Raw genomic sequence first — 24,547 nt, 5'->3', positions numbered from 1 at the left:
AGTGTTTTTACCCCAAATTTTCGGCCAAATTTCTTTTCACAGACAAATCTGTTCCCAAATCGAATTGGAGTGTGTTCAGGGTAAACTGAGCCATCTTTCCTGCAAGTTTCAAACAATTTCATTTTTTTCCCAAAATTGAAAAAAAAATACAAGGGGTTAGCCTTACATTTTTAACCAAATTTGGACAAAAAATTACTCTACCCCAAACAACCCAGAAAAGAGTTAACAATTTTTCCTAAAGTGCACAGTAAAATGTTAATGCTACCTCTTTCACTGCTGACAACAGCAAAATGTACACAATCATTCAACCAAACAAACCAACAAACACCCAAACAAACAGAACGTGGACACAAATTACAAATACAAAATTACAACATATTTTTCTGATTAAATCCTATATTTTTATTATCAAATTTCTAAAAAAAAAGACAAACTGACAGACCTACAAGTAAAGACATGCGTTCCTTGTACGTAAACGTGTTTCTGAGTTTACTGTAGACAAAAAAACTTTGACTGAAATATTGCAATATTTGTTTTCAGTGTTGCTAAAACTGTTAAAAAAATAATATTGATTGAAAAACTGTACTTGTTATACCTGTCTTTTGAAGTAGGATACGAAAGAAAATAACAGATGAATACATATGGTTGCTAGGACTAAGGAAAAAAATGAAGTATCCAGACGCCACTTCTTTGGTTGTGTAAAAAGTCTATGGAGAGTTGCATGCAAGTATTTTCTAACAAACTTGGAAATGCTTCTCAGTCCCAGATTCATGTTTTTTCCACATTTTTGTGATGTCTGTCCTTCATGGAGATAAAACATGGTGAGAAAAAGTGGCATCAGGATGCGACTATTTTCCAGGACAAAACATATAATACCTATTTCTCAATATTATTAAAGAACATTGCTAAAAAGCACATCTAAGACATTCAAAAAGACACTGGACATGTACATCTATTATTGACAAATATTTCTTATATATATGCTCATCGATAGCACCTGCATGAAAGACCCAAAAAAACATAAAATATAGATTTGTCTGAATTATAAAAACAAATATACATGTAAAGGGAAACACTTTCTGACAATTAAAAATTCTTGTTGATGCTTTGTAAAATGAAAGAAAAAAATTATTGTCCACTTATTGTACATGTATTATCAACTTTAAAATCTTTGCATATTGTAGAGAAATATATTTCTTACATTCTACAGACTTAAATTAAAAAATATTCATTTGAAAAGTACAGACGGGAGTAAAAATTTGAAAAAAAAAAGAAGTTTAAAAAGGTTTATGGAAAAATATAGAGTCATATTATGTACAAAACTGTCATGCCACAAAATGAGAATATTTCTCAAGTTAAGCCCTGCGATGGTTAAAGCAAAAAGCTCAAAATTGTAGGATTTAGTCACGTCCATAATTTTGAACCTGTTTCTGCACGTGGGCCTAATGACAGGCAATAACGAGAGAGGTTTTATTTTGGGGGCGGGGCTTGAGTTTGGGGGGGGGGGGAAGTACCACCCCTGGTGTTTCACTACGTACTGAACTGTATTTCAGCCTGCGAGATGGAGGCCTCTGGTTCCGTTGGTGCGTCCGCCACGTTATCATTGACCTCTAAGGCCACGGTGTCAGAGGTCATGGCCTTGTTAGTGAATGATGACCCTGCAGGGTGCATCTCAATCTCCATCTCATTGGATTCAACCGGCAGAGTTCCCTTCGATTCTCTCCTTTTTTCCTTTCTCCTAAAATGAGATGTAAATATCTCAGTTCAGACAATGCCATTCTAAAATACTCGGGGACAGTTCCACCAATTGACAAACGTATTAGATGAATCCATACAAACATAGAGTGCTTCGGCAGTTTTGGGCGGTACAGGGAGTAATAGGCATATTAAATACATAATATTAAATCTGCCGGATTTTCGTGTAGTTTACAATTTCCAAATTTTCTTTCTTTTCAAGTTTTTCTAAAATGTTAAGGACTACATTTATTCTAGAGGGGGCACTCAATGGTTTTGGTCTGGATTCCAGACAAAAACACCTTGAATTTTCCGCTTATCCAAACTCCAAGCAGGGTTTTAGGGGCAGATCCTCAGTAAGGGTGGGGGAGGGGCAGTTTACATCAATGTACCCCAAGGAGAGATCAGATCAATAGATTGACTTACCTGCAAACGCAGCAAATGACGCAGATGATGACAGTGATCAGTGGGAAGAGTAGCAGTACCCCTACCATGGCATAGACTATCAGCTCGGTACGGGGGAGACCACCGCTTGGATTGGTCTTGTTGGGATTCCGAGTCGAAAATGGAGCTGAAACAGAAAAAAAAATTGACCAGAAATAAATATACTACTTGTATGATAGATCAATGTGTAGAATAGGATTTCAGGCTTTGCCTGGTGGCACAACGGTATCAGTGTAAGTTCACAAAAATATGAAGGAATAAAATTTGTTAACATAGCTTGAGAAATTTGAAATCGGGGCTTGTACAAATCACAACAGTGGCCAATTGCCAAATGTAAACTATCTCATTCTCCTCTGTGTAGCCAGCCAGGTATGATTAAAACCCATCCTCTGAGTGCCATCATGTGACTTATGTTTCTATCTGCCTCTCTGAGAATGAACAAAAGTATTAAGACAATGGTAGCTCCCTTTGCATTGGCAAAAATGACAAAGTAAAATTGTACATAACATCCTCATCTGACATTTCATTCACATGAGGGCACCGATAAAGAAAATCATGTTTTTGCTTTACATCAAACTTTAAATGTAGACCACCGAAAAACTGAATAAATATCGAAGCTAACGACCCACTTTCAAATATTACAGAGGCATTTATCACATTTTAAAATAGTTGGACAATATACTCCTCAAGGCAAATATAACTGACTGAAGCAGGTTTTATGTAACCTGGGAAATGGCCCCTCCACATCACTCAGATAGGATGGATTTGTTGTTTCACTTACGTTTAGGGGTGGATTTGTCCTGCCTTTCTCCAACCAGCCACCAGGAAAGATGAGGGGCAGTAAAACTCCAGTACACTAGCAGATCCTGGTCTATGGTGATGAGTCCTGTGCCGGCTTGTTCCCAAAAAGCTGAGGAAAAACAGGTTTTTTTTATTTAAACATTTTTGACATTTCAAAACTAGGAGTTGGGGCTGTGCATTGGAACTGGATGCCTGAGCACTAGACTGCTCAAGTCAGGAACCGGTTTCAGATTATGGAATCAAGTACCCATAACCAACTTTACATTTTACTTAGTAAGTTATCAGACAATGAAAAAGAAAGGTTCTGAATTTCATACGTTGAGATTTTCAGAAAGAAAGCCAGGCTATACAAGGAAAAGCAAAAACAGATTTGCCATTTCCTCCAATGTTCCAAAAGTTTTACCTGTTGTCTCATTAAAGGTCCAGATTTCAACCTCCATCCCATCTTTGACGTTCAAGCCTTGTTCCAGCGGCACCATCATATCCACGTTCCCATCGACCGGGAGTACAGCCCCGGAGTCCTGGTCACTGATGGTTAGCTCTAGCGCCCCCAACGGCCTGAGCTGGTCCAGGTTGGAGCTGCCCGCAGCGACCATGTTGGTTGCCGGGATAAGAGTGAGGTCAGAGGTCAGGATGTAGCCAGCGTTGATGGTTTTGCCGTTGAGCAGTGCGGGGTTGAACTGGAACATGGCTTTCTGGCCATAGTCTATTAAGAGAACATCAACAACAAACATGTATAACACAAAAACAAAATGAGAGTGTCCTGCGCAATGTTTTAGTTTTAAGATATCACTGAACAGAGCAGAACAGTATTAACCTTAAAAATAGTCATGTGACCATGCCTGGTCTCTGGCACATGCTTCCACAAACTGCGAGTGAAGTGGACACAAATAAAGTTTCAAGATTTTCAAAGAACAAGAGCTACAGATCATTTCCAGCCATCATGGAGATGTGTGCTTTTGCTCCACAAGGAGCAAAACTTACTGGTCACACTTGAAAAAACTTGGATCACTACTCAATGCTCTCACGGACCTATATGCTTCATTCAGTTAACGGATTTATAAAGTAATTTTGTTCTTGTTTGATTAATAAAAGCCCCTGCAGATACGCAAACTCACCATTGAAGTCTGTTTGGATTATCACTTCGTCTCCAACTATCTCCACAGTTGCTTGCTTGAGTTGTAACAATTTGACTTCAAAGGCTGAAAAATTGAAGAGTTTAGTCCTTTTCTTTTAAAACTTGGTTTCCAGTGAACAGCCAGTTATAATGTTACATAACTTTTCGAGACACATGTTTGAGAGACACATGCGTGATTTAAAACTCAGGGGTCTTAGTTATGTGGAAATTAAAGCCCACAAAACATAGCCTATCTGGGTCCATCTATCTGCCAACAGCACCCATTATTAGACAGTTTGAGGGATTGGGGTAGGGTGGAGGAGGGGGGTAGGGTGGGAGGTTAGGGTGGGGATGGGAGTGGGGGTAGGGTGGGGGTGGGAGTGGGGGTAGTGTGGGGAGGGGGATAGGAGGTGAAATGAGGTGAGGCCTGGGGCTAGGTCGGGATTAGTGTAGAGATAAACATCATCTGACACTAGGAAGTGGGGAGAAGGGCCTTTGCTGCTCAATGTCGAAAGAAATGGACCCAATCTGGCCAGGTGGCACTGAAAAAAAAAGCATTAACAGAGGAACATGATAATAATGCCATACCTTCTGTGTCACCTCTGCTCCAGCGAATGGCATTACTGGTGAAACCTGTCTTGCTGACGATAACTCCTAGACTCCCATTCTGGGGGATTATACTGGTGACATCCACAACGTTGGTCATGATAGGAACTGTTGAGGTCTTGGAATCGCCTCCTGCGATATTTGTTGTGACGGTGGTATCATACAGGGGGTTGCTTTGGGCATCAAGGATTGTGATCTTGAGATTGACTTGGATGAAGCCATCAGGAGGAGGTGGCTGGGAAGAAGGGGGCTTGGTTGAGGGGAGTTGAGTGGAAGGGGGCTGGGTTGTTGGGGGCTGGGTTGATGGGGGCTGAGTTGGGGGTTGGGTTCGAGGTTGGGTTGGGGGTTGAGTTGAGGGTGGTTGGGTTGGGGGCTGAGTTGGGGGTTGGGTTGGGGATTGGGTTTCTGGTTGGGTTGGGGGCTGAGTTGGGGGTTGGGTTGCTGGTTGGGTTGGGGGCTGGGTTGGGGGTTGGGTTGCGGGTTGGGTTGGGGGCTGGGTTGGGGGTTGGGTTGGGGGTTGGGTTGGGGGCTGGGTTGGGGGTTGGGTTGGGGGCTGGGTTGCTGGTTGGGTTGGGGGTTGGGTTGCTGGTTGGGTTGGGGGCTGGGTTGGGGGTTGGGTTGGGGGTTGGGTTGCGGGTTGGGTTGGGGGTTGGGTTGGGGGCTGGGTTGCTGGTTGGGTTGGGGGTTGGGTTGCTGGTTGGGTTGGGGGCTGGGTTGGGGGTTCCGTTGGGGGTTGGGTTGGCGGTTGGTTTGAAGGGGGTTGGGTCGAGGGGACCTCAGTTGGGTTGGTTGTATTGATTTGAGGAGTTGGGTATGGGGGCGGGATGCTTGGTGGGGGTGGAGGGAATGTTGCATTTGTCACAGTTTCATTCATCTGAGGAGTGGGGTATGGGGGTGGGATGCTTGGTGGTGGAGGAGGGAATGTTGCATTTGTCACAGTTTCGTTCATCTGAGGAGTGGGGTACGGGGGCGGGATGCTAGGTGGTGGAGGAGGGAACGTTGTATTTGTCATAGTTTCGTTCATCTGAGGGGTGGGGTATGGAGGCGGGATACTTGGTGGGGGTGGAGGGAATGTTGCATTTGTCATAGTTTCGTTCATCTGAGGGGTGGGGTATGGGGGAGGGATGCTTGGTGGTGGAGGAGGGAACGTTGTATTTGTCATAGTTTCGTTCATCTGAGGAGTGGGGTATGGAGGTGGGATACTTGGTGGGGGTGGAGGGAATGTTGTATTTGCCATAGTTTCGTTCATCTGAGGAGTGGGGTATGGGGGCGGGATACTTGGTGGTGGAGGAGGAAACGTTGCATTTGTCATAGTTTCGTTCATCTGAGGAGTGGGGTATGGGGGAGGGATACTTGGTGGGGGTGGAGGGAACGTTGTATTTGCCATAGTTTCGTTCATCTGAGGAGTGGGGTAAGGGGGCGGGATACTTGGTGGTGGTGGAGGGAACGTTGTATTTGCCATAGTTTCGTTCATCTGAGGAGTGGGGTATGGGGGCGGGATGCTTGGTGGTGGAGGAGGGAATGTTGCATTTGACACAGTTTCGTTCATCTGAGGAGTAGGGTATGGGGGCGGGATGCTTGGTGGGGGTGGAGGGAACGTTGCATTTGTCACAGTTTCATTCATCTGAGGAGTAGGGTATGGGGGCGGGATGCTTGGTGGTGGTGGAGGGAATGTTGTATTTGTCATAGTTTCGTTCATCTGAGGGGTGGGGTATGGGGGTGGGATGCTTGGTGGTGGAGGAGGGAATGTTGCATTTGCCATAGTTTCATTCATCTGCTGAGTGGGGTATGGGGGCGGGATGCTTGGTGGTGGAGGAGGGAACGTTGCATTTATCATAGTTTCATTCATCTGAGGAGTGGGGTATGGGGGCGGGATGCTTGGTGGTGGTGGGGGGAACGTTGCATTTGTCACGGATGTTGGTGTAGGAGTGGTCATGTTGCTCTGAGGGGTTGGGTATGGGGGAGGGATGCTGGGTGGAGGAGTAGGGAATGTTGAATTCTCTGATGGTAGCTCAAGAGTGGTGAAGACAGTTGTGGTTTCGTTGCAGGAAGGTCCGCCCCAGTCTGGACTGCAGAAGCACTCATTCTCACTAGTGCAAACCTAGTATTAAAGAGATAACCCAAATAAAATGAAATAAAAATACGATCTTCAATCCCCACACCAAATCCTAGAGTTTTAAGACCTGAACAAACATTTTGAATATCTGAAGAAGTTTCCAACTTTTCAACAGCCAATTCACCCACCAAAAAAAACCATCTAGTCTAAAAAGTCAACAATATCTCTGACACCAATGTGTTACCAGTGTGCATCAAAATAAATCTTTTACAAAATGTTACTATAGAGTCCTCCAAGTTTCGTCAATGATCTTTGAAAGGGCCTGTTTTTGTCATAATTTGTTTTGACCCCGATCTATTTCCAATTGTTGGATGCACACTTACCCCATTCCCAGAGCAGATTTCACCATCTTCATCAGTTGGGCAGGGTGGTATTCCCAGAGACTCCAAGGGAACACATTCAAAACCCATGCACACCTGTTAAAAATGAACATCAGGAAACTCTGGCTGTTAATAAGGATATTGGTAATTTAATATGATCAAGAACAAGCTCGATAAAGAAATACAGATTGAATTCATTCTGTGAATTTTTGATTATCAAATTGATTTTGTAAATTAGTTCTTAATCTTACACACCCACACATCTTTAAGTGTATAAAGCTGTTACAAAATTTCCTGGTAGTCTTTGCAATGAGCGCGGTTTTTGTTGAAAGAGTGGGCCACAGTGCCAACTCACTGAAAGTAATGTCCAGTTTGTCAAGACAGTCAAAGCAGAATGTAGTAAAGTAAGGCTTCCCCCTTCCTTATGTTGCAACGTTTGCACTGAATGCTCAGCTTTTTCTTACAAATGATTAAAATCTTTGCTTTGGTGGTGTCTGAACCAAGAATTTGCTGCATTCTACTGCAATCATCACATATAATTGACTACAAACTCCCATCTGCTGGCTAAACACAAATGCAAGATATTGCCATCATTAAATAATCCAGAAAGTATCATCCTACTTACCATTCCATCATCGCACTTTGTGCCATCTGCCACATTTGCCGGATTGAGGACATCGGATTGGCTAGGGTCTGATACCCACAATGACCTGTGCGGATATTTAACAGGGAATGAAGCAAAGTCATTTCTAAAATGTTGGGGTCCCCTATCCCCGTTACATCTGACTTCTATGATTTTATAATTCTGATTCACTCCTTAATGCAGCCATCCTCCAAGAGTAATTATGAATAGAAATCTACCTGCTCAACTAAAAAATTGTTTGAAGTCATTCTTATAGATATTTGAATGGTAAAGTACAAAGTACATGGTAACAGGGACAGGATAAATATCACACTTAGGACCCCAGATTTATAGAATGACCACTTTTGCCGTTTGTTCCGGTTTAGTGAACTATCTGTGAGTATTCAAAATACTTGAGAGTAATTTCGCATCAAGTACTCGCATTGAAGAATTCACTACTCGCCCCACACTGAAATACTTACACACAGTACAGAGCAAAGGTGTTGCCTCGTGGAGACATGCCGAATGGGAAGAAGGAGAAGGCGGTGTTGGTGCAGTGAAGAAGACCACACTGCTGCCTGTCAATCGCAACAAAAGCAGAACTTTAAGCATACTTGAGGGTATCTCATTATTGGAATAAGTGAACAAGTTTTCCGGGAAGTTCGGCCGATTCACAATGGCTATTCACTGGAAGATTTTATTGCATCTATATTCTATACACAATGGGTGGGAGTAAGTCAATTTGTTGGAGTACAGGGTAATCCTATACAATAGCACTGCCCAGCTCTTCTCACAAGTGACACTGAGTCAGTCAGTCAGTGAGATAGGTACAGAGAGAACTCTAGGCTGGTCCTCTCCGACCAGCAAAAAAGAAATTTTTCAATAAGTAGCTGAAAATCTTTCTTTTCATGAAACAGAATTTGATAGTTTCAGGGTTACCGCGGCAATCTTGAAATAAAAGTCCATAAATTTTCCAGTACAAAATAAGGGCTTTGCTGTTTTCTCATCTTAGGAGCCTATTGGTTGGATGAATTCTTACCCTGAAGTAGTGCAGGGGGAGTAGGATAGCTCGTTATCGCCGATGGAGGTGTATCCGCAGTGACCGAACGGGAAACTGCCGATGGTGTTGAGAGTCATGCACCCATCTCCCAGTGTAGCACCTTCAGGAATGAGGAAAAAATAGAAGTTCCTAATTGAAATACTGACAAAAGGAAACTATTGGGGACAAAATTTCTGGGGTTTTTTTGGGAGGTGAGCAATGGTTGATAGGGTCAGCAATTCTCTGAGGCTGTTTCAGATTTGGGAGACAAACGTCAATATTTAAAGTTTTTCTGGGAATTTATAATCATGACATTGAGTAAATTTTGCTTTGTGGGAAAAAAAGTGTTAGTACTTGGGTTTTTGCCTTCACCATTATAAAAAAAATAATGTTCTGTGTGTGATGGGAAAACAAAATATTGTGAGAACTTTAAAGTTCACAATTTTGAGTCTAAGTGGACTTTGAAGAGTATAGGGGAAATTCAGTTTTTGGATTTTTGAATATTTAAAAAACCTGGATGAAATAATAAACGAATAAACTTGAAGAGTATAGGGGAAGTTCAGCTTTTGATTTTGGAATATTTGAAAAACCTGGGTGAAATAATAAACTAATAAACTTGAAGAGTATAGAGGAAGTTCAGCTTTTGATATTGGAATATTTGAAAAATCTGGATGGAATAATAAACTAAATTATTTATTTATAAATATGTAAATATACATGTGCAAGTCTTCCCTTCCATAAACACAGGTATTATGAAACAACAATGTTTTGATTTGTACAAGTACAACGACGACATTCACATATGGGGAACTGCCAATATGGGGCTGGATAGCTCAATTGGTAGCTAAACCAAAACATAATCCGGTGGTCGCAGGTTCAAACCCCGCTCCAGTCAATTTCGTTGTTCAACTTAAAAAAGTTAAATGTCAATCAGTACTACATACCTGTTCCCCAAATGTCCTTGCACTGATCGTCACTTGTCGGGCAGAGTCCATTGTAACAATATCCCTACGGACAAAAAACCCACAGAATCATGAGTTTATTCCACAATTCCCAACAAATTTAGACACTGAAAATACGAAGTTGAGAATAAATTTTTAAAAATACATCTTCGTGACACTGACTCTCATACCAGTACTGTGTCTGTTGTAAATCTTGTAAAAAAGGAAGAACTCTCACCGTATCATTTTTGCAAGGCATTCCGTCTTGAATGAAGATGTTGTCAGGGCACTGTAAAGGAAAACAGATTTTAAGAGGAATTTGGGCTAAAAAGTCATGGGTCACCTCTGTTGTGGTGTTATCTTAGTGACAGCTTTTGTTTACAAAACTGCCCTATAGACAATAAAAGTTCGAGACAATTTCCAGTTGGAAATGGCCATTTTTAATTCTGAGTGAAAGTGTGCTGTTCTTACATTGATACTTGTATTGAACCTCTTAAAAGGATATTTTTCCGATTTTTGACTTTCCTATGATTTGGGCTGATATTGGAATGTTGCATGTAATTACATTATACTTACATTACCAGAGGTACCAGAACACATCTCAGCGACGTCGCAGTCATTAATGCTCTCTCTGCATGACGTCGTGGCCGGTAAAAACTAAACCACAAAAGAGGAGGAAAAAGCTAGAAATAATACTTATGGTCTTTCACAAAAAAAATATTTTATATTTTTAAAAAATGTGCAAAAAATTAAGACACAAACATTAATAATCGCCTAAAATAGTCACATCAAAAGGTAATTAAACAAAAAAGTTTTGAAATATTTAAAAATTCTTCACTGGAATTTCCAACTCAACATTTTTAATTTTTCGCACATACATGATTTTAGGTTAAAATTCCTCAAATCTGAATTAAAATGAATGGAACAAAATTCAATTCAAATAATATTTACCTGGCAGTTACTGCAGCATTCTCCTGTATGACACTCACTGCCAGAGGTCAGCTGACAGGTCGCGGGGTCACAGCAGGGGTCATCAGCGCACTCCTGCAAGACAAAATATTGTGCGTCAACAAACCCAGCTTTGTCTGCAGCAAAAATTATGTGTTTCTTATCAAGCGCTCGTATTTACCAGTATTGGTGCTCAAGACGCTACATCATTGTTTATACCCCTGCTCGATCATGGGGAAGGAAACCCCTCCCACCTCCCTGGATCCCCCATTGCCTTCATTAATAAGATGAATAAATCCAAGCAATCAATTTAATTACCTCGGGTGTTCCACAGTCACAGGTTTCCGAGGATTCCACGATGCCGTTTCCACAACTTTGAAAGGTCACCAACTATGAATTCACAATAGAAAAAAAACAATAGCAAAGTTCATATCTTGTGACCATGGAGCTTGTTTACAGAGATTTAAAAAAAAAACGATTCAGATTCAAATGAAAAAGACTAATCAAAGTTGTATTAATTTTATCGAAGTTTAAGGCAATTCATACCTCATCTGGTTGGGGGACATTGAAGAGGCACGGGTAGAAGCCGGCTCTCAGATGATCCTCAAAGGCTTCAATACTGCACTCAGAAAACTCTGTAGGAGGCTTGGGGCTCCAGTTCCTGTTGGGACAAAAAATATTTACTCAAAACTAGTGTCAAGCAATTGTTGTACTGGATACATCTGGTATAAAAATAAATACTTATGAGCTCACAAAAGCCTAGTAAAGTGGTCCTGGCTTTCAAGTAAAACCAGATGCAAAGTAGGAGAAAAATAGGATAAAATTTTTAAAAATAAACAGGGCAAAAAAGTACAACTTTGAAGGACAAAATCAGGATAGTAGGACTTCTGCATGCTTTCAGTAGTTTTCGTTGATACTCACCCATGTCCACAGCATTATAAACCTCATTTGTTTTTCCCATTCATTGTTTTTTTTCCACTGATCAATGTAGATTTTTCTTTTTACCCATTACCATTTGAGATGTTTATATCACTTCTAAAAAGCCACTTTTACTTCTCTTAACTTTCAAAATCCTACCCAGAGATCACATATTCCTAAATTTCAAAGGTAATTTTTTTTTGTATTTTTAAAATAGTTATCAAACTATGTAAAAAGCAAAAAAAATGGAGAAAAAAACTTACACTGGTTGTTGGTACATCACACAGCTTGCTGCTTGGCCCTTACAAGTGCATGCTAAGCGGGGGAAATAATACGGAGGTCAAGTTAAAGAAATCGCAAATTGGAAATTGTGACCTGCGTCAGTAGCTATAAACACAGAAAATTATTGAACATTAAAAAAAAATACTTGTGTAAATATTGTAAGTTAAAATGGCACCTAATACAGGGTGTGACTGGTTTTCAGCTGAGTTTTGTATTTTTGATGAAACTTGGCCAAACTCCTAAAATGAATACTTTTAGGTGATGAAACACCTTTTTAAAAAATTTCATTATGTACATCAATAAATGGTTTTAACCAATTAGCACCTGTATTACATTGTACTTGTGTTTATTTCCTGAAGAATTGACAAAAGCAGAGAGTGCTCGAGGCATTTTGGGCGGTACAGGGCGGTTGGTGGTGGTTCAGGGACTAATAGGATAAGGAAGATTTCAATTTTCTACTTTTAAAACTCTACTTAGAATGACTGAAAATCAAACAAACTTTTAGATCCTCTGGTGTAGAAGTCATCATTGTAGATGTACAGATTATGGCCGATGACGTGTGCCAAAATAGCTGGGGTGAGAGAATCAGAGATATCCTGCAGAAAAATGGAGACAATGTTCAAATGAAAGCAACAAATATAATAGTGAGAGTAACTACATCAAATTGGGGTATTAAACTTGAGGCATATCACTGCATGCAAAAGAAGCAGCTAATCTTAATCTTTGATCCCTGGCCTTGCAGGTACCCATTTGTTTGTCCTCGGTGGTAAGAGGCAATCGTAGTCAATCGTCTTGTCTAATAAGAAATATCTTACCCTGTCAGGGTTTGAACCAAGTACCATTGCATGTGAGTTGGACACCATAACCACTGACCAAGGAGCTTGTTGAGGAGGACCCATGCTTAAGAGTCCATTCAATGAAATATTAGAGATTGTTTTGATAATTACCTGAGCCAAGGAAACTGCTTTCTCGGTACAGACTGAGTTTTGTCTGCTGGTGCCATAGTAAGACAAGGAACTTACTGCGCTGGTACCTCTGCAAGAAAAAACAAAAACAACGATGAACAAACTTCAGATTGCTATATTTATATCATGTCTTGGATGCTGTACTTTCATTGGTCTAGAACAGCTTCAGGTCCAGTCTAAAAAACATACTTCATGTACACTGCGTTGCATTTTACCTCATGTTTACTGCAGTGCATATATAAATTACCTAATGTACACTGCACTGCATATAAATTTTCTTGTATACACTGCACTTACAGGAGCAGGTTGGCCACGTCAAATCGCACCGTGTCAGAGACGTTGGTGTCCACGATGTACTGATAGAAGTTGTTCAAGGTGACGTGGAGATTGTCTGAGACTGTGATGGGTTCTTCAACGCCGTCCCAGAGCTCAACATAGGTCAGGACAAGACGGACATTCATCGGCCGGAAATACTGAAGGAAGAAAAACATTCGAAAATATTGATAAAGAAACGAGTCTTGAAAGACGTGGTTCCAAAATCCTCTAAATACATAAGTATGCATCCTGTTTGAAAACCACTCCAAAAAACCATATCAAACACACTAATATAAAAACAAATTGAGCCTATGAATGGTATAACTTACCATGTCTGCCTGGTTGACAACATCCAGCACCCGTACAAAGGCAGAATTGGCACTTCCAAACTTGCTAATCTGTGAAAATTAACACAAATATTATTTCACGTGTCATATTCTCAGTTAAAGAGTATCCTTTAACTTAAATTACTCGGAATTGCTCAAGTTGAATACACTTTCAGAAGTCCACAGTTAAACCTGTTTGCACTGTGGCTAAGAAACTATAATTTCTTTATTCTACAAAATATGTCATTGTTAAAAAACCAAATGGAGCATTTTTGGTTTTTCAAGCATAATATGAACACAAAACTTTAAACAGGTCATTGTAACACTGTGCTATAAAATACTAACCCCCCAAATCCATCCATTACTGAAAATTACAGCAAAAGTAAATGGTGTACTAAGTCATGATAGCGGGGCTACTTGCTGCAAAATCCTACAAAAAACATCAAGTTTAATTTTTGAAGGATCTACATGTAGGAGATTAACAGTTGAATGTATGAGCCTTAACTTGTATGCTAAATGGACAATATCTTCTAGTTTTTATCACAATTTTTTCCTGGAATTTTTTTTGATTCTTGAAAGGATATCAGTCGATGAGAGGCAAAATTTTACAACTTTGTTTCGCAGGAAAAGGTTGTCAAATGCTTCATTACTAATTTTTTTTTTACCATGCTTGCAGAGCAGAAGATTCCAATCTCCAGATACTTGGCTTCAGAATCCACGTCTCGTCTCATCTACAATTAAAACAAAAATTAGAACAGACATTTGTTTTACCAATTCTCACAGACTTCTTTTAACTGCCGTAGAATAATTACCCACTTGAAAACACTATTTCTGGTTTGTCTCACCCTTCTGTGATGAGATTCCGTTGTTTTCTTCTGCAATTCTTCTTCGAAGAGCATTTCGTCCTCTGATACATCAGGATGAATTTGTGCATCAGAATCATCTAAAAGAAAAAAAAAAAAATGTCTACATAAAATAGTCCTGACACAAAAAAGTAGGATTTTTCTATCAAATTCTATTTTTAAATTTGGGTTTTGTTACCCATGAAATAAGATTTCACAAATTAAAAAGTTTATTGTCAACTAATACTAAACCTATAATTTAATTTTTTTTTATTTAAATATTAATTAACAAGTTTTAATTAGATTAAAATAGATGATCATCGGAAATATGATGTCCATTAAAATATAAAGTTTATGATGGTGAGCCAAAAAAAGGTGAAAATGTTACTTCTGAAATACAACACTTACCTTTACGTGTTTCTGGCTGCACTTTATAAAGAACGTGAAGTTGTCTTGTCTGACATTGAAAAAAAAATATCAAAAGGAAAATGGGTGAAATATTAGGCATAAAAAATGGTAAAATATTACAAACTCTTCGTCTTAGTTTTCAAAACCAACCTCATAGATCTTTCTAAATCCTCGAAGTGCTACATGTTTATAGGATCATGCTTTTTGTGCCATAATAACACCACTCAAAATCCAGAGAAGAATGTTCAAAACTTAAACCTGTTCAAGTTTCAGCTCAGTGGATATTCCACTTTTCGAGAAAACAGTGAAAAAAATGCACATTTTGTTCACGTACATGCAGCACTCTTTCCAAAAATCTGTACTGAGCTCTAAATGACAGCAAGTCAGACGGAATAATTTCACGGGGTGTTTAGTGCCAGTAAGATCTTTAATCCAAGCCTTTTGATAATAATTTGGTAGGTTAGGCCTACATTTGGGATAAATGCAAATGATCCTATATGCCTTTATATGCACCAGATTTATTTCAGTATAGGGTGTGTTAATAATCTGGCCCAATTTCACGGCGCTGCTATAAGCACACAATTTTCTGCTAACAGAGCCTCCGTCTATTTCATGGAGCCTAACGTAAGCATAAGCACAGCAAAAGGCACGCTTACTTCAGAGTAAAAAATTTGCTTAACTTAGTGATGTAACAATAGAAATGTCCATGCATGCGTGACTGTTAGCACGTCCACGCTGTGAAATAGTGCCGAAGGTTAGCAAATTTTTCTGCTATGCTAAGCACAACTTTTCTGCTAACTGTTTAGCAGCGCCATGAAATTGGGCCCTGCTAGTACACTGACAAACCACAAGAACTGTTGATAGTAATGCAGAAAAGATCATTATTGGCAGGTGATCTGCCAGACCTGGCAATGCAACCACATGTACTGTACTTTCAGACTGCCAAACAATAAACCATTGAAGAGTATTGCTCTAGGAATTTTGTAAACACTAACATGCTAAACTGTGTTTTGACAATTCTGCACAGGTTGTAGGAATTATATTAACTGTAGCCTTGAATGGGGCAATTACATTGTGCAACCACATTTTGTGAGTGGCAAATGGGCTCAATCAGCCATCCATGGGGAATGTGGTGTTGGCACAACGTCAGTAAAAGACTGAGTTTATGGACATTCTCTGCAATTGTTGGTTATAAATGCACAGGGTACGTAAATGAACATTTTCAAAATGTGTTATGCCAAATGACGTGGATAGATGAATAAAGTATTTTTTTTTGGTGGCCATTACATATAGCTTATCGGAGAGGTTTTAATGAGATTGACCACCCATCAAGCAGAATAAAACCTTTCAATGGTACACTTTGTTCAGATAGCTTTGTGCTCAAACAAACAAAGCTCTAAATTTTTGCGGAAAAAATCACGAAAATAGTTTTGTAAAAATCAGTGCCCCCAAAAGTATAGGCCTACAAATTTGCAGGAATGGACTACATGTAGGTCATGTACAGTTTGTAGGTCAGTTCATGATGGGGACAGATTTTTAGTAGGAATAAATGCAAAGTAAAAAACAACAAAATAATTTGACGGGTTTGACTTGCATTGTTCACTTCATTCCACTCGTGGTGAATACAATATTGCTTCAATGTACTCGTGTGATGCAAAATTTTGGCAGAAAAAAATTGAAAACACACCAAAACCAAAAACCCTCTCACTTTCAGCATTGTGTTTTTGCCACTCAAGAGGAAGAACTTACCCCATTGTGCAGAGAAGAAAGAGGCTTGACTACGAAATGCTCTCCTTCTGTTACAATCGATCCCCTGCAATATAAATACACAAACCAAACTTCAAACTTTGATATTTGTGAAAGGAACGATCCATTAGGCCCCGCCCCTTGCTGTTTCGACCAATCACGGCCCATGCATGTATGATGGGCGTGACTGGAACATGCAGTGTGTTGTTGCCTATACATGTATGTGTAGTGGTACCCATTTACTCCTGGGTGGAGACAAGCAATGAGTGCCAAAGTGCCTTGCCCAAGGCACACTCCCATGACCCCAGGCTGGACTCGAACCCACAACCTGCAGAATTACCTGCAGACCACGAATTCAGAGCCCTTAACCACGAAGCCATGGCACTCCAGAAACAGGTACCAAGAGGTCTGCAGGCTGGCTCTCTGGGATCAGCAGCAGCCACAATTACTCGGGACATTTTTATTTGCTGTACAATCTGTCTGTTCTTTAAAAATGAGCAATATGTGTTCCAAGTCTTACCTTATGCCGTTGCAGGTATTAAGACTAACTGTGGATTGTGCCACGCCCCTGACCACACCCTGATAATGGCAGCTTGACCTCTGTTGAAACAAAGAACGTTCATCAGTGTGACAATTTCTTAGGTAAATTTAACAGATATCTAATATCAAATATCTTTTCAAACACAAATAAGTAATTCACTGCACTGCATTTGAAAATTGCAAAAATAATAACAAAACAAAAATGTTGGTAAAAAAGTAACCAATAAACAACAATAGTAATTCATTTTTTTTCCTTCCCGTTACACATGAATCTGAAGTAACACATCATTCAAACAGTGCAAGTAAGGCTGTGTAGCTGTTGTGTAGGTCTGAGACAATTACATAATGGGCACATGTTGACACTGTGGCTATAGCTCAGGAAACCGGTTTCATGTACAAAATTTTCCTTTTTACAAGAATGTAACGCCAACTTAGAATTAAAAACCACGTGGTAAGTCAAGAATTAAAATCAGTGACTGTCACTTCCTGGTAATGATCAACAGAGGGCAGTCTTTAATTACCTGGGTGTCATCCAAGACTCCATCTTTGGTGATGTGTTTTAACCTGACGCCGGCCCTGGTCAGGTCTCTGCATGCAGTCATGGTGAACACAAAAAGTAGACATGCAAATGTCATGCAAATGAGATGAAAGGTTAATTTGCATATTAGCATATTTTTTTTGCAACTGGAATTTAAAAAATTGATAAAAAAATGTTTTATTCCTTTGACCACAACCTTCTAAAATTGATTTTGACAAAATACATTTATGTTTACAATTTCAATATTTGTTTGGCAAAGTGCAACTTCTGTTGCCTTTATATATTTATTTTTATGTAATTTTCCAAAGAGAAACCTGTTTGATGATTTCAATAATCTTTTTATAATTTAAATCTTTTTACAGGAAATATTTTCTGGCAATATATTCAACAGATGACTACATATACATTGTACACGGCGAGATAATGACTCGCCAATCCTGCCACTCCCTCAGCAGACAAAAGAACTGTGATTGAATAAAAAAAAGATGCAGCCATGGTCGCTACGGCAACTAATGAATCAAGTCGACCATGATATGATAAATGCTGTCGCACATTTGTATACTGTGCTCCGAAAGTGTTATTCAGCCAATGACACACATTTTTGATTAACATTGTGTGCATATACTGTACATGCATAAGACATTCATGATGCGGAAAGCTACAGGGAAGCAGGATTAACATAGCACTGTGTGTATATATGTACGCAAATACAGCTTAAAGTCACAATCCCCACATATGCAATACATGTATGTGTGCCATTCATACATTCCAATGATCTGACGTGTGAGGCACCTCACTACAATCGGGTTTTCAGTGATCATAACCGTGATTTCCTGGCTGCTCCTAGATTAGTCATGCCTTAAACTGGATTAGTATCCGTTTATACTAATCCTCCTAATCCATGGATTACCTGTTGAGCAGCAGGTCCAGATGAAGCTGTGTGCTGCTTCCTTCTAATCTGATCTGTTTGGTACCTTTTTCCTGAAAATACAAACAAGACAGAGAAAATAAAACTAACAAAATATCAAACAATCACTTGGTCTAGCCCTTATTTGGTGCACAGATTATTTGGACCATTAAGTTTCTTGGTTGGTTGTTTAAACGACTGCCCTGTGCACAATAGTGAAACAAAAATTTAAGTTGACTATAATGAAGTAAAACCAGAAACTGCCAGAATACTTGACTAATACATTTCCCCCAATTTTTCCAAATTATGTCGAATACCGGTATTTTTATGATCATATTGAAAACATTTCATTTCTAATGAAATTGAAGTGAATACTCACGGTATAAAAGTTTCCTGTTTGCTGTCTGGTAAAATCACTATCTTCTGGGAAACTGGTGTAAACCAGTTCATACTGGTGTAGACTGGACAAAAGCTGTTGATCTGCTGAATTCTGGAAGAACTGGATTTCTGCAGGGGAAATCAAAATGGAGTGTCAAAGCAAGCAGTGAAGTAAACTTTCTCATCGTTTGCATGATAAAAAGGTTTTTATTTGACTTGCAAAACCAGATTCATTTGGAGTCTAAAAATAAATGTCATGTCAAAAAATTTTCACAAATTTTACAACAAAGTACTAGATAAAGATTACGTGTACTCTGAAAGCACCCAAACAAAAAAACACAAAATAAAACAAAATTAAGGACAAAATACTGGCTACAAAAAGTAGGACATGAGTGATCCGAAGCAAGATGAAAGCTGCAAGATGAAAGGAGCAAAATCAATCAGATTTTATTGAACAATTGTAAGATATTTTGTTTGAAGATCGTGGTAAATTTAAGATAGAATTAAAACATCATACATTGTACGTGAACCTTCTGGATTCACGCATTTTTTTTACTCCAAAACTTCAAACCATATTAATTGTACAAGAGAAAAACACATTGGTTGTATTCACGACAAATCTGAGAGAATTTACAGTCCAGAAAATCTATTGTCGCAGGGGTCAGGAATTATACATCTCTAGATGGAATAACTTTTCTGGTTGCCTTGAAGAAACGGCTCCAATACAGGGTCAACTCGGGACAAAACAGGTGGAAAATAAGTGGGCCCGAACCACCTGACCAAAATAACTGGTGTACACAGATACTGATTTTCAAATGTCCATGCATACGCGAATACTACAGTTCATACAGCATCTATAGCAAAATAATAGCAACTTCGAGGACTCCACTGCTATTTTCAGGAATGCAACTGGGAAGTCAACACAAAACAAAGGGAATTTGAAGCTTTACAAGACTTTTATACAGTATTTTTCAACTTTTAACCCTCTTTTTGTTTGATCTGTCTCAGACACTCAAAAAGTCATTCCATTTCCCCTTCCATGCCTTTGAGGCAGGCTAGTGTACTCTATCAACAGACAAAAGCAGGTAACTAGGCAAAGCCGGCTACTCTGACTGCTGGATGCCTGAATTTTATGAAAACCAACGCAGGAATTGAGCGTAAAATTCATACCCAATCCGAAAACACGCTCATTTTCAGTCGTCATACAAGTACTCTCTAAATTTCCACGAGTGAAACTCGGGACTAGAGAAAAATTTTCTGAGTGAAAATCACTCAAATTTTAGATCTGACAAAAGAATCATTTCAGTTGAAAATTGAGTGACAATTGTTTTTTGAGTGACTGAATTTCATTCTTTGTCCTGTTGTCCTGTACATGTAGTTTCAGTCCGATGATTTTTGACTTAAAAAGCGAGAGAATTTTCACTCTTCTGAAATAAAGAGTGTTCAGAAATCATATTAGAGATTTTCAAGCACACTGATACATATTTGTGGACACCCCTTTCTTTCGTCTTAGCTAAAGAACAGCCGAGTTTAAGATCGAAATTCAGGCTGCTCTCATTGAGCTACCCATATTTGGATGACAAACAGAGATCCATTGTCATGTAGTCAAAAAAAGACCTGACGTTTGGATCTCTACCCCACCAGGTATGCACAAATATGTATTCTAGCCAGCCGATGGTTTTAACAATGGAATACGTTAGTTCTATCCCAGCGGCTGGACAATGACAACCTGGCAAAGTACACAGGGGGAAGACTTTCCCTGGCACAGAAGATTATCCCCAAACAGGACATTATGTAAGAAAGCTGCTCACTCTCAGAAAACCCAACTCTTTGGAATCCTTAAAAATACACCACCAGGAGTTTTGGAGAATTTTGCAGGATTGAGGAAGATAAAACCCAACTATTACATGTACTTTAGAGAGGGCTTGATGGCCCTTGAAACTTGCCATTGGTTCCTAGAGAGAGTGGATAGTTGTAGGATGGAGGAAGGTTCAATGTAGAACCCAGTCAATATCTTGACCGGACCTTGAATTTTAACTTTTTGGAGCCCACTTACGTATCCAGCAATTACTCATTGATGATTTTTCAACGTTTAATTAATCAATACCCATTTTCAAACCTTGCTTAATTAAAAGGCAATTCAAGCGTCTCAGACACTGCCAATCAGAATTAATTTTTTGGTACTTTAGGAGCTCAAGCAATATAACCTGAAAATGTATTTTTCAAATTTTAAACATCCTTATCTATGGTCAAAGAGATTACAGACTAAATGTAGGAGATTTGGATCATTTCTCTGAATCATTTATCATGTTTAATTAACTGGCTCTGTCACAGACATTAAATTTTCTTCAGTAATGCTGAATTGCCCATGATTTTTTTTTCTAAACAGGAATCAATGAAAAGACTAACTTTATTAAATAATAATCTTTATAAAGTCTACATGTAACTTTAGGCCCCACAGTCAAAACAATTTCCTGTATAATTACGTCGCAGTCATGGTCTTTGTGATCGATCGAGTCATCGCAAGTCCATCCCAAGCCAGCCAACTTGTAAATTGACCCGTAAATGTACTTGTGATGCCTAGTTCCTGGACTAAGATTCTGTTTTCTTGAATAGAGACACAAGAGAATCAAAAGATATCTAAATTCTTTACATGGTTCCCTTGAACTTGAAGATAGAAAAAAGAAAGTACCAGAGGGATCCTGCACAACATGTTCCCATTTCTGGCACATGCTTTATAGGGAGCACACTATGAAGAGTTTACTTTTAAAATAAAAACCTATGGTTGTTTACTTAGATTTTATTTTATTTGTTGCGGGAACGCAGGCCAGGAGATCTCAATTCCACGCTCAGTCATGCAGTAAATTGCAAGGTGAATACTTTTATTCAATTTTCAATTCCACAATTTTGAAGCAACAAAAGGCCAGTGTCCTTCAACCTTCAGATTGCTTTGGCAAACTTTGCAATATGACAAAGCGTCAACTAATTTTGTGGGTTGGCACTGGAATGCAGACAAAGGGATGATGTGTGAAACGCTTTTTTTTAATTTTGGGAAGATTCGAACAGTTATCATTGAGATAACCCAGTTTGGTCTCTGAATTCGCTGAATGGTTGATTTAAGATTTTTTTTTACGAAAACATGGTCTTTTATGCAAACCAGTGGTATTAATCAATTTAAATGTCGTCCCGTGACTCAGAAGAATACCATTGAAATCTCAGCCCTGAAAAAGGACTGGTTGACCGACGATGACAGACGATACATGTATGCACAATTAACATTACCTTTCTAGCATTTTTGTAAAAGTTTTGTTTATTTCTATAGGCCTAATCTTTCTCTTGCAACTTTAGCTAGGTCTGAATTTTGAAAATGACAAAGTTAGTAGAAGAAAAAGCAGAACTTAGAGAAAAAAACTTTAGAAAAATGACAATCCCGTACAGTACATTTTGTAATTATTTCAGTCAGAATTAACTGATGCCTCTTCAGTGAATATCACACAGGTGTCATCTACACACTTTCTTTTTGCTGTATTTGTTAAAGAAGTTTTGCTGAGAGAATCTTTGTGTGATGGGTGTGGTCAAAGGGAGACCTGAATCACCCTAGTCATGCTATTGTCTGATTGTATCTGGAATGTTATCCCATATTATCCTCATCCTTGACTGCCTATTCTGTTCTTACAAGGACATCACAGGCAAGGGATGACAAAGTTGAGATGACTTTTCATTTTCAGGAATAGAATTTTTAACCCCTGTGTCGAATCATTGGCATCGCCCATGTAATTTATAAGTTCTATGAATTAACTGCCATTATTACGTCACATGAGGTCCTCAATGTAACTGTTTTCTTATTTTAAGGTTTGAAATCTAAGGTCCGAGAGCTTCTTTATATAACTGTCAAACATCTATTTTGTCAATAAAAAACATCAGAAGATTAGCTTTTGGAGTTTTTACTATCTAGTTCTTCCTCATGCTACTACCATGACTACAATCAAAAAAAGGGAAAGAAAAAAGTTTGTGGGTTTTAAATGTTTTTCGTTCACCAATTCTCTAGATTTTATTTTTTACTGCAGAGATCTTCCTTATTATATTAACTTTTTTTTTTAAAGGGTAAGTTAAAAGTGAATAGTTGTTTCATTTTTTTCAGTTTCCTTCTGCATGGGATGTGACCATGGAATAGTTACACACATATGCAAGCTACAAACTAGTTGTAGCAATAATACTATAGCTTTGCAGAAACTGGAAAAAAAAACAAAGTTCACTCAATGAAAATATGAGATTTTTGCTACCTAATCACATCCGAAAAATGTTAAAATCATGGAGAAAGGAACACAAACTGACCATGACATCATTCTTAAGTTTACAAATGATGAAAAGTGGCATTATGATACTATTCTACCATAGAGCAAGGAACAGATTTTATTATATTATTCTACAGAACATGCCCAAACAAATATCTCCATGAATTACTGAAGAGAGCGATACCAGTGACCGAGCATCAACCTGACCGCTGGCCGAGTTTTGGGACGCCAACGTCCCACACCCTCGGCGGCCAAGACCCGCTACGCTCCTACCGAACGTTCCCCACAACTTACCGTCAACTGTCGACGCAAAACAGTACGATCTCCTCCATAAAAGACCAGACGACACGAGGATAGCAACCAAATATGTCAATGGAATACGTCTCAGATTCATAATCCACACAAAGCACAAATCCATGATCATAGTGATGTGAGAAAGTTCCGTTTTAAGTACCACTACAAAAGTGCATGCTTTTCGATTTAACAACTGTAACGGTCTAGCAGCTCAGCTGACTGGTCAGCTCAGCAAGCGTACGTTCACTTTCAAGAAACTGGGCGGGCACATGGAGACATTATAAGACGATGATTCACCCGTTGTCAAAAATCGAAATGAATCGATATCTTTTTCATGGATTTACACGTGTGTTCCAGTTACAATATCCTGTCGTAGTATCGGCTTCTGCTGCATATGTTCCGTGGTTCAACAGACACATAGGCCTTTCATTTCGGGGTGATCTTTGTTGAAGATCATTCAGGAACCCAACCAACAATGGCAGTCAGAGGCCCTACAAAACACATGCAAATACCGCATGACTAAACGTGTAGCCGCGGCAGTGAGGCGTGTCCTTTCTGTCAACAAACTCAATTCGTTGCCCTATTTACTGCTGTAGGAGGCCGACATGCTATGTAGTCATAGAGCTGCATAATAAGTCTAGAAATGACAAACACGGATCGGAATAGTCCACCATTGTAGTCAGCAGTTGCAGGTTCCAAAAACATTGCCTGCTTTGCAGACCCGAGGTTTTTTTGTTAGTTTTGATACTTTCAGGCACTTGGCCAAAATGAGCTTCAACTTCAAGACCTCAAGAACAACTTTCTATTTTTTTTCAAAAATTAATTGCCCAGCACCATTATACTGAAATTCGGGGTGAGGCGGTACTTCAGCTGAAAAAGATTTCATGTATAGGCCGATATTGGGAAAATAATTATTGCAACATTCTTCCAATCAATCGAATATGTAACTGCACGGCCGGTTGGGGGTCAATCTGATAAAGGTCACCGGTCACCGTGCCGAAATCCTGGCCAAAATAATGCAAGTGTGTGTTGGGCAAGGCAGATCTCGATCTTTATGAGGGCGCTATACAATTTCAATGGAGATATTTTTTACCAGAGATAGTCC

The 24,547-nt window shown here is 39.2% G+C and overlaps 1 protein-coding gene across 1 annotated transcript; it reads right to left on the bottom strand.

Moving 5' to 3' along the window:
* Window positions 1-378: 378 nt before the first annotated feature.
* Window positions 379-24,021, bottom strand: LOC119745217. Its single transcript, XM_038221441.1, has 31 exons — window positions 23,443-24,021; window positions 18,855-18,982; window positions 18,479-18,549; window positions 17,552-17,618; window positions 17,011-17,090; window positions 16,494-16,557; window positions 14,745-14,793; window positions 14,340-14,437; window positions 14,160-14,225; window positions 13,498-13,566; window positions 13,151-13,326; window positions 12,836-12,923; window positions 12,388-12,484; window positions 11,870-11,921; window positions 11,235-11,349; window positions 11,007-11,078; window positions 10,692-10,784; window positions 10,317-10,397; window positions 9,979-10,029; window positions 9,744-9,807; window positions 8,800-8,920; window positions 8,243-8,338; window positions 7,764-7,848; window positions 7,142-7,234; window positions 5,343-6,803; window positions 4,685-5,195; window positions 4,098-4,181; window positions 3,383-3,685; window positions 2,960-3,088; window positions 2,161-2,305; window positions 379-1,738 (listed from the first exon to the last, which is right to left on the bottom strand). Exons 1-31 carry the CDS (start codon window positions 23,570-23,572, stop codon window positions 1,531-1,533), a joined length of 4,947 nt encoding a protein of 1,648 aa, XP_038077369.1. The 5' UTR covers window positions 23,573-24,021; the 3' UTR covers window positions 379-1,530.
* Between the last annotated feature and the right edge of the window lie 526 nt (window positions 24,022-24,547).

This window comes from Patiria miniata, unplaced genomic scaffold (assembly GCF_015706575.1).
Source record: "Patiria miniata isolate m_02_andy unplaced genomic scaffold, ASM1570657v1 HiC_scaffold_7, whole genome shotgun sequence".
NCBI lineage: Eukaryota > Metazoa > Echinodermata > Asteroidea > Valvatida > Asterinidae > Patiria > Patiria miniata.
Note: the sequence above shows the minus strand (reverse complement) of the source record. Positions and strands in the feature narration are given on the sequence as shown.